The 11,181-nt window shown below is 44.6% G+C and overlaps 1 protein-coding gene across 3 annotated transcripts in view; it reads left to right on the top strand.

Moving 5' to 3' along the window:
- Positions 1–11,181, top strand: part of mmp15b (matrix metallopeptidase 15b) — a 35,907-nt gene that overhangs the window by 7,605 nt on the left and 17,121 nt on the right. For all 3 annotated transcript variants that reach the window (XM_086190575.1, XM_086190591.1, XM_086190581.1), the window contains exons 3-6: positions 4,130–4,278; positions 5,229–5,351; positions 6,537–6,844; positions 10,852–11,013. In XM_086190575.1, coding sequence (XP_086046701.1) covers positions 4,130–4,278; positions 5,229–5,351; positions 6,537–6,844; positions 10,852–11,013 — 742 coding nt within the window. The remainder of the gene's footprint in view (positions 1–4,129; positions 4,279–5,228; positions 5,352–6,536; positions 6,845–10,851; positions 11,014–11,181) is intronic.

Here is an 11,181-nt window from a genome sequence, read left to right as displayed (position 1 = left end):
CTTCATAAATCTCTATGGATCAGCGCTGCGGCTCTGCCCTTGTAAATACGAGGGATGGGATGTTTTCCCATGTCAAGTGATCACATAAATTACTCAAGGGGCCATCGATTCCCCGTGGAGGGAGATCTATTTTTACGATTTAGAAAAGCATAAAAGGCACAGCAGCATTAGTTATATATGTGACGCATATTGCCAATGTAATGTAAAACCAGTTAAAATAAGAGGGGTAAATAAGTGGTGTAAAGCTCCTTTCCCATTGGTCAAAAAAAGCCCCAACATCAACATTATCTGCAATGGGAATGGGTTTAATGGGTGTTCAGTTTGGGGTCAAATAACGCTGCAGTAGATGGCAACACACAACCTGGAGGAGCGTGGTGGTTTCTGGCTTGCTAACAATCTCAGACCCATATGCGCCGTGTCGTCAGAGCTCCACTGACAGTGATATAAATGGAGGCAATGAAATTGTGTCACCCCCGCCGGTAAATTCTGGGACATGATGTCATCTCAGCAGCGGCGCTCTCATCGTTCATTCAGCTTTGAGTTTGAAAAACAGACTGGAGCTAAAAGCGCTTCCAGAAACCCCATCACTGTCCTCAGTGCTGCTTTACGACAGCAACCAGAGGTCATGCACAAGCCCAAGATGCTGCACTCAGCTGCCGTTTGACAACACTGAGCACTTGGTTCCAGTGTGTTGACTGCATTTGTGTCACTGACGCACCAGGAAGAAGAACAGAAAGGCCATACCTCATGAACTCACTGTGGGAAAGGGATCACTTAGTTTTTATCAGCTGGTTTACCCGGATTGGGAAAGCCACAGCTTGTACACAGGTGTGTGCAGTGGGAAAAGGGCATGAACATACAGCACAGACCGCAAACCAGAGATGGAGTGATGTCAGCTTAGCTACTTACACCAAGCTAGCAACAGAATCGCTCGTATTCTGGTCAGAGTTTTTCTAACTAAGGCTTCCAAGCAGCTCTGCTGTAACAACAACAAAGCATTTCTGCTTTTGACTTTGATGTCAAGGTCACAGCTCAGGAAGGGACTTTGGCTGGTAACTTACCGGGATCCTTACCTGAGAAGGAGGCCTCAAGATAAACAAAAGACGGAGGAATCAATTACTCACTCTCATCTCGAGTAAATACTCAGAGAACGGGAATGTCAAGACCCCAGACACTCACACACAACCACTACAAATATCACATCAACAAATATGAAGGCTGTCCCCTATTTCATCAAGCCCAATCACGGTCGCCATGGTAACCATGTGAAGACGCTGGTAGCCAATCAGAGGATTGAGTTGATCTGCTTGTTGGAAATTGCTTATGACAATGGTTTAGGTTTTTATTTCACTTACATTCATCGGAGTTCTGAAGGGAATTGTAATTTTATACGCTCACTGGTTTTCCCTCAGTGCCTGTTTAGGTCGGAGACCATTAGTGGGCTGCGATAAAGCGCGGCAAAGTGCTTTTCCTTGTTTTTATCTTCAGACAGTATGAAATATGAATAACATAAGCTGACCCGAGACAACAATCAATGGGAAAAGTCATAGAAATCAATACCTAAATATATGTCATATAATATATGTGATTCAGTTATGATAGCCTGAGAGAAATCTCTTTTTTAAATATTGAGTTACTTTAATGCATGTCTCTATCAAACCATTTTTGATAAAAAAAAAAAAAACATACACAGGGAGATTTTGAGGTGGATTTTTCTGCTGCTTTTTTAATGTGTGAATAGGTTTGTCCGTGAATTTATGGTTGTGAAAATTGTCCTCACAGGTGTGGAAAAGTCATGGGAACGTCATGGATAGTAAATCAAAGCGATGCGTGAGAACACCTACGTGAATGTAAATGATGTTGTGTGGAACCGGCCACCTGTGTGTGTGTGTGTGTGTGTGTGTGTGTGTGTGTGTGTGTGTGTGTGTGTGTGTGTGTGTGTGTGTTTGTGTGTGTGTGTGAGACTGAGATAGAGAAAGGGAGAGATAGTTTTCAGGAAGTGTGTTTGTGTGTGTGTTTGTATTTGATTTTGTGCCTCGAGTTTTTGAAGCTTCCTTATCTTAAGGCAGAGGTGGGTCAGGGTCACATCCAGTTCAGGGCTCTCTACGCCGCTTCCTGCTCGTACACACCCACATGCACACACACACACACACACACACACGCACACGGCTGATATGACCAGAAGGAGATTAATGCTAACTATTATATGATATTCCTTTTACAGCTTTTACTCCAAATAAACATAAAAGAGCTTTAGGTCACAACAGCAACAATGTGCGACCGCAGTCATTTAAAGCCTTTTAGAGTAAATTAAATGAGTAGGAACAGCTGGATAAACAGGCTTCTAAACCTCAACACCTCCTGCAGCAGCCTGTCTGAACAAGTACGCTTGGAGAAGTGACAAGGATAAAACAGGGTTTGAACATCTGAGCGCCTCGGGCCAAAAGCTCCAAAGCCCGCGGGCTCAAAAACTTTTGTTTTCATCCTTGACCTCCTGATGTCTGAGTGCAGAGATGATAAAGACGTGAGGTCTCAAGTGCAAAGTAGTTCTTCCTGACTTGTGTCTTTGAGGTTTAAATGTGAATGCCTGAATTTTGAGGAACGTTCAGAATAAATTTCACCGTACAGTACATTAAGATGAGGTATCGTCTATGTGTTTTCTTATTTAAAGAAAAATAAACCAAAAAAAAGACACTTTCCTGCACATTTGTATCAGGATATCCTTCATTGCCTCACTACTGTTGGAAGAACTTGACAATGTTTAATGTTACACACCTCTATTATCCTTCAGGGAAAAAGGCCACGCATTTAATGGGTGACAGTCATGCACTCAATGATGAAGGGCCATCAAGAAGTGTCAGACTGAGCTCAGCGATTGACAGTGACTGATCGATCAGGTCTGACACGTTCACTTGGCTGTCGTTTATCACAGCAGCGTGTAAAGATCAACCTCATGGCCGAGGAAGGACACATGCTGGCAGAAGTAGTTCTTTGTCAGTCAGGAAATGTTGCAAAGAGGAGCAAAAGGCTCAAGTTGTGTCTCATTGACCTTTTTATAGTGTGAGGGAGCTGTGTCGACGATGTCGTTTTGTCCTCGATATTGATTTTTACCTTCGCTAAGGATGTGTTTTCTGTGGTATTTGTCTGTCAGCTGGATTACAAATAAAGTTAAGAGGCTGATTTTCATCAAACGTGCAATTTGCAAAACAAAGCACATTTTTTCGCTACGGTAAACTAGTTTGGTGAAATTCTGCCTCATAATTCTTGGGTGACAGACTGACAGAATTCACCGAAAACACGACATCCAAGCTAGAAGTGTGATCACTCCTGCTCTACTCCTGTTATCCTGATGTCTGGAACACCTTGAGGGAAGGCCCCCAGATTTGCCAAAAACATCCACTGGGACTCAATAATGAACTGAAAAAGGTTCAGATCAATATTATTTTGAAGTTACCCATCGTCGTGGCATCAGGGACGGCGAGCTGGCCGTTCAGGCAGAGGCTTAGCAGAAGAGATGAAAGAGCGTCTCTGAGACTACTTGTTTTCATTGGTCTGTGGGGACATTGTGTGGGTGGGTCACCAGCAGAACAAACACACTTCAGTGGACAACACATTTGTGTGACTGGAACACTTATAAACAGGATCTGTAAGATGTGTGTGTGTGTGTGTGTGTGTGTGTGTGTGTGTGTGTGTGTGTGTGTGTGTGTGTGTGGTGACTGAAAGAGTTTTTAAGGGCTTTTAAGGAGTGGGTATGTAAATAAAGAGCTGTGGACTTTGCATTGTAACCTGGAGAGCTGCACTCACACACACTCTATGTAAAATTCTTGCGCAACCACTGTGAGTGTGTCCATGTGTAGGTGGATCTAATACCCTAAAAAATGTGTGTGTGTGTTGGGTTATTAGATTTCCTTGTAACAGGTGGGATGGACTTGATGTCATCTGTGATTGGGTCAAGTTTCAGGTTTCCATGAATGTCCACCTCCCAGCCGATACTCCTGGTCACACTCTCGGTCGGTGATACACACTCGGCTAAAACTGATCCACCCTCTCCCTTTTACCTTTCACCCTACAAACATAGGCTGCATCATCTTTTATCAGCATTGTTTTTCTTCCTCCTTTGTGTCTCCAGTCTTGGCTGAGGATGTACGGCTATCTGCCTCAGGCCAACAGACAGATGTCAACCATGCGATCGGCTCAGATTCTGTCCAACGCCATCAGTGACATGCAGAGGTTCTACGGCCTAGAGATCACTGGACACATGGACCCACAAACCATCAGGTCAGCAGGTCCTCAGTTTGACAGTTTTATATGTTTAGACTTACACAGAACAGGCCTAATACTGACCGGTAATTCAGTTTGGGTTCCAACTTGCAGTCAGATCTAATTTAAAATGTATTTAAACTGGTTTTCGTGGGATGAATCAGTGCAGGATTTAGTATTGCTTTACATGGGGGTGGTTGCTGGCTTTAAAGACCACTACAACTTTTTAGGAAGTGCTCTTATTGTCCATCCTCCCCAGGGCCACATGAGTAAATAGACACCCCTCTCTCTCAGCTGAGCGCAGCGAATGGTAGTGGACAGGAAGTCTCAACTATTAGATCTTGGGTTGTGTGTAACAAGGTGCATCTCTGGAACTACTTTACTGACCAGATACAGTGATTCAACGCAGCACCTTAACAGTTTTGCCAGGAAAACCAGAAGTTTCTTCACAACCAGACAAGCAACCGCTGCTACTCATCGTGGACGATGTTGCTAAAGGGGATGAGGGAGATTACATCTGGACAAATCAGCACCTGGAACCTGATCTGTCTCAACCAGAGTATACAGTGGAAGAACACTCTTAACACTTGCCGTTCACTACTCTTCATTGTGCTAAGCTAACTGGTGGTCAGCTTGTCTCTGTGGGTGTCTGCTTCCTAATGCAGCACAGAGGAGAGAAAGAGGTGTGTGTGGCTCTGGGGAGGATGCGCGATAAGCATATTTTCTAAAAAAACAAAACAAAAAACAAAAACTTGCAATTCCCTCAAATCCTCCAGAGAATTGTTGCTCAGTGAGGTTTTTCTGTAGCGTGGCAGCTCATAGCTGCGTGTTACATTAAAGAACAAAAACCATCAACAGGAAAAAGTAGGGAGTTTTATCATCACGCTCCCTTTCATCTGTTCTCTTGGGTATTCCTTCCATGCAACTCATACACACACCCCTTCCTGATCCTCTTTCTACCACTGCAGTGCCATGAAGAGACCCCGCTGTGGCGTGCCTGACAAGTTTGGAGGCCAGATCAAAACCAACGTACGGCGGAAACGCTATGCCCTCACCGGACATAAGTGGAACAAGAACCATCTCACTTACAGGTGATGAAAATATGCTCAGTTTGAGAAGAAAGACTAACCTGCTGAAATGAAATGGGCAGGTTTTCCTGCGGGCAGATATTATAAACTATGAATTAATTCAGCTTCTGTCGAAAGCCATCATGCACTCACTTGGCAGTTCATTTGTGTGATGAAATGTTCCTATTTTTTGTATTAAAGTGGTGCGTTCTGTTGGCATATCATAAATATCTTTTTTTGATCAAACCAGTTCAGGGCTGGTTCAGAGCCAGTCCTAAATTTAGAACCAGTTCTAACTGTTTTGACAGCCAAACAATTGACTCTTGGCCGTAGAAGCTGTTTCAAGAACTCAGCAGGTCGAGAGCCAAGCACCAATTACATCATCTAACTTTGATACGTACAGCTATTAATGAGGATCAAAACAAACCGCATACCAGTCAGAATCACAAGTACCAAGTACCACTGTTGTTAATGGTTTCTTTTTTTCACCTGGACTTTGTACACACAATGGCAGGTGGCAACGGGTGTTAAGGCACATTCCCATTGGCTACTGAGTTGGAGTGGCAGTTTCTAGGGAACCAGAGTCATGTACTGTTACATCACAGCCCGGTTTGAAGTCCAATAGAACCACAAGCTGGTTCTCAAAAGGTCTGAATATAAACCAACTGTGAAATGGCACAGCGTTGAAGCTGCTCTTGAAGGGATAACAGATACTAGCAGGAAGCAGAAAGTACAATCTCTTAATGTGGAGACGTACAAAAGGGCCGAGCTGAGTTAAATACCCAGAGACTGGCAAGCGTCCTTGAAAACTGGCTTCACGAGGACATTAGGACACATAATATATTGTGAGGCTTTTTCATCTGACCCTGCTTCATTGAATACTCTCAAGCCTTTTCACTCTCTTTCACCACCTTCAGAAGGGTTTCAATAAATTTCCACTTCAATTACGAACACCTAGATAAGGTGCAGTAAAATATAACATCTGTCCAATAAATCCACCTTTTTACCTGATTGCATTGTTAAGTTTTTATTGAATATTTGGTTTTGAAATTTTCAGTTGTTTGAGGGTGGTGGTTTGTTTGTACGGTCATTTTTTGGCTATATTTTTTTGTTATAGTTATACTGAGAGATGTTACAAATATTTTATCAACCCTTGTTAATTTTGGATGGACAGTATAATAATTCCCATTCCTCTTTCTGTTCCTGTAGTATCCAGAACTACACTCCTAAGATTGGAGAGTATAATTCCTACGAGGCCATCCGTCGAGCCTTTAAAGTCTGGGAAAGCATCACCCCATTGACCTTTGACGAAATCCCCTACCAGGAGATCAAATATGGACGCCGCAAGGAGCCTGACATTATGATCTTCTTTGCCTCTGGTTTTCACGGAGACAGCTCTCCCTTTGATGGGGAAGGGGGCTTCCTTGCCCACGCCTACTTCCCTGGACCTGGAATGGGTGGGGACACACATTTTGACTCTGACGAGCCGTGGACCATCGGAAACCAGAATGTGCAAGGTAGGACGGAGATGTAAAATTTGGGATGTGTACTGTACCGTGCACTTCAAAAAAACTGGAAGTTTTACTGAGTGGCAAACAAATGCCATTGAATTCTGGAATGTGGACACATGGTGATCAAGTTTACCTTGAACTGAGGAAGCTAACTTTGTTAGCCACTGTGTAGCGCAGCTACACTCAGGTGGCCAGTGTTGGTGGGTCAGAGTCCTTGCCGGAGCCCTGAGTCCTCAGTTGTACAAAGCCAAGATGGTGCTGGCTGGCCAAGTGTTTAACTCCTGCTTTAGATCTGTATAAAGGTAAAGGTGACGTCATGCTTGCTGCGTCGAACTCTGTACAGGCCTGTCTGTTTGCTCGGCCTAGAAACACCCTGACACCTTAAGATGGGTACTCATGGATACCTGAACACTGCAGCAGCAGTAGCAGTACTGTCCCTACAAATACTCCAGATCAGAAGCAGATCGTGTTGCATCAACATCAGATTTAAACATCGTGGCATCTGTGGCTGATTTGGTATCGGTTTTAAAACCCTCTGGTGTTCCATCGTGTACAGCCTCCAAGCCTCTAGGGGGTCTGTGGTCACCGTGTGTTCTCATGGATGTTCTCATGGATCGTGCTTATTCACCTGTAACTGTGAAAACCTTTACAATTTATGGACATTACATCCATGTTGACCTGTGTTGATAGACGTGAGGAATGAGAAGTATCTTCGTCTCTCCTCCTCCTGTGCACTCAATAACCCCTCTGACCGGAAGGTTTTTTTGGCGACAATGGGCTTTCCTTCCCTGTTATCTACATACACTCAACAGATACAGGCAGCCAAGCTCTGTGTGTGTGTGTATCTGTGTGATCAGCTGTGTGTGTGGGATGTGTTGCAGGATAGATCACAGGGACAGTCAAATGCCACAGTAAGGGGGAGTGTGTTCCACTCGGCCAGATCTGAAGACTGGTTCCTTTGTTTCAGCACGCTACTTACAACTCTTAAAGGCAAAGTGCAGCCAAATTACAATCTTGTCAGCTTGAAGTTGGACATATGTCTAAGTAGTCCAACTTTCAACAGACATGGCCTTCATTTAACATTTTTGCTGGGCCTTGCACAATTACTCCTCTGTCCTTTGGGGAACAATTAAAAAAGTGTCTTGTCCACTTCAGCAGATGTGGCGATATTGTTACTAGACTTAGTTTGTGTTTTTCATTGTCAGATAAATCAGTGACAAGCATTTTAAGTATCTTGTTACGTGAAGTCCAAACTGCTCGACTCCAAGTCAGGCAGAGCCCTGTTCAGAGGCAGGTTTTTGTTTGTAAAGTTCCGTGAGATTACCTTTATTGGGTTTCGGTACCGTATGGATAGACTTAAAACTTCAATGAATGCATAATATCACCAGTCAAAGAGTGATGAGGTTAAATGATTTTCAACTCAATATTCACTTATGATAATGAACCCCTGCTCGCCGGTACAATGCTTTTCATTGCTCCTCTGTAAAAGTTGCCAAACCTGTCTCGGTTTTCATTAAATAACAAAAGCATGGAGCGAAACCTTTTGAACCGCATGAATAATCTGCCTTTCTGGCTGAAATGCTGGAACAAAAACGGCCTTTACCTGATGAACTCAAGCACCTTACACAGATGACATGCTGCAGGCCAGAAACAGTGAGAGGTCAGACACCTCTGAGCTTCTTTGTGGTCAGATGAGACTAACGCGAGTAATTCCCTGGAAAAGGCGGAGCAAGCTTGGAGAGAGTGTTCCAGTTGTCAGGGTGCTGCTTTAGCCTGTGTTTCCTTCACTGGGATCCTCGAGTCTGCTGCTGAATGAGGTGTGAGACGTGGTGAACAAAGCTTCTGTCAGCTGTGTGTGGGGTAGCCACAGTTACCAATTATGAATGCATTGGCTGAACTTTTAACTTTACTAAGACGTTTGAAGTTTTCTGTTACTTTTCTGTCTCGAACTAAGCAGTTGTCATGGTTACCTCACAAAGGCCCCCTTTATCTAGGTGCAGTGCACTCTCTTTATTACTTCTTGGCTATCTCTGGTGCTTCTTCTTTCCCTCTGCTGTTTTCTCCCCCTGAGTGCCGCAGCGAAGCACGCCATGAGGACATTCATGTGACTCTCAAATTATAGATGGTGGGGGAGATGAACTCTGTCTGTGTTCATGTGCGTGTCGCAAGGAGGATGTTGGGAGATGCACAAGAACAGGCATCCAGATTATCTCGTCTTTGTTTGCATGCAGTGATGTCACCAAGCCCAACGCTCCTGACAGCATGAGGTCACTGGCACAAATCTGACCAATTAGCATCGGCTTTTAAGTCAATAGCTAGCAAGGTCAAAGTTGGCCCGGAGTATGGATGGACAACAAAGAGGTATTGACTGGTGGGGAGTACCCCACCTTGTGCTGGAACCACTTCAGATGGTTTTTAGGTTCTCCTTCTCAGTCAATGACACCAGAGTGTTGCCCTGTGTAACTGAACTTCAGGACAACCAGCTGTCCTGCTCTGCTCATGTTACAGCGGCAGCCCCGCTCCCATAGCTTCACACTCTACCACATCCTCGAAATTCAGTGATTCCTGACAAAGGAAGCAGCTCCAGTTCTTGTCTAAACACTTGGAATGTCCCACCTGGACCAGCTGCAACACCAAGACAACCAACTCATATTTTCACACATTACTCCAGACTTCTGATTGCTTCACTGGATTCCTGTCTTTGTTTGACTGTTCGCCTACATGGCTGTAGTTCCTCCCTGTTTACAATCTATGGTGAAATGCCAATATCACCCTCCCCCCTCATTCCTCCACCTTCCTTTGTGGCCTTGTCCCCCTGTAGCTATATGGGCTTAAAAGTTGCTCATCCAAGTCTTGATTCTTCTTGTCACCAGTGCCGCTATGGTGGAACAAGCTCTCTGCTCCAGTCAGCATCTGCCCAGCTTCCAGCCCAAACTAAAGACACTTACGTTCAGACAACACCTGCAGCCGTCTTGAACCTCTTGTTTTCTCCATCCATCCATTTCTACCCCCGCCACCCTTAATGATAAGGGTGGCGGGGGTAGAAATGGATGGATGGAGCCTATCCCAGCAGCCTTCAGGTGAGAGGTGGGGTTCACCCTGGACAGGTCACCAGTCCATGGCAGGGCCAACACATAGAGACAGACAATCATTGGCTCTCCCAGCCACGCCTACGGTCAATTTAGAGTCTGGATTAACCTGGTCCCCTCTCGATGTCTTTGGACTGTGGAGGAAGCTGGAGTACCAGAGAGAACCCAGCAGGAACAGGGAGAACATGCTCCACACAGAAAAACCCCGTGCTCCAGCCGGGGCTCAAACCCGGAACCTTTGTGCTGTGAGGCGACAGTGATGACCACTGCACCACCGCGCCGCCCCTTCTTGTTGTTTCTTCTAAGAAAAAAAAATCCCTCAACCTCATGACTCATTCGTCTCTGAAGTCTTAACGAACAAAGAACATGATAAACAGCTGGTTTCACTTCTGACAAAATGTGCAATCTTAAGTCACTTTGTACAAAAGCATCTGCTTAATGACGTCATGTAATGTTTTCATATCGTTATTAGTGTGACTGTATTCTGTGCAGAGAGGAATGGATGCAGCGTGTCCCAACTGTGTTGTCAATGAGTAATTGTCGCCGTGGACAACAGCATCCCTTGATTGAAAAGAAATGTACGATCCGTATCAGCGATCATTAGCATGCCTCTCTGCCATTAATAGGTCAGATCTGTGGAGATGTGTATTAGCATCAAAACAGTGGGAGAACAATGAAGAGCCATTCTCGTACTGGCTGGTTATAGAGGGACTTTCTGCTGCCTGCAGCTGCTTATATGTGGGAATGCAGAGGGAATTATATATCCCCCCCTTTGTCCTTCAAAATCATCCCTTCATCCCCTCCGTGAGGAGATGAACTGAAACACCTTCAGAAGCTGTCTTAATACAACCTTGATGTTTGAGGGAACACTTCAAGTACAAAGTAAAAAAAAAAGAAATAATTTCCTCCATCATGTCCACACAGGGAACGACCTCTTCCTGGTTGCGGTCCATGAGCTGGGACATGCCCTGGGTTTAGAGCACTCCAACAACCCCCTGGCCATCATGGCTCCCTTTTACCAATGGATGGAGACGGAGAACTTCCAGCTGCCGGAAGACGACCGCAGAGGCATTCAGCAGATCTACGGTAGGGGGTTTCATGATGATGACCTCTTTGTGTCCAAAATCATCATTGTACAGTTAACATGTGACTTTATTCCCCTTCTAAATGGCATGGTCTCACACTGAGCTTATTTAGCACATTTTATTTTAAACAAAGCTGTTAGCCAACAACGTGAATGCAAATCAAGCAGTA

This window comes from Aulostomus chinensis, chromosome 2 (genome assembly GCF_037954235.1).
Source record: "Aulostomus chinensis isolate RoL2024-O1b breed Wild chromosome 2, RoL_Achi_v1.0, whole genome shotgun sequence".
In the NCBI taxonomy this organism is placed as follows: Eukaryota; Metazoa; Chordata; class Actinopteri; order Syngnathiformes; family Aulostomidae; genus Aulostomus; species Aulostomus chinensis.
Note: the sequence above shows the minus strand (reverse complement) of the source record. Positions and strands in the feature narration are given on the sequence as shown.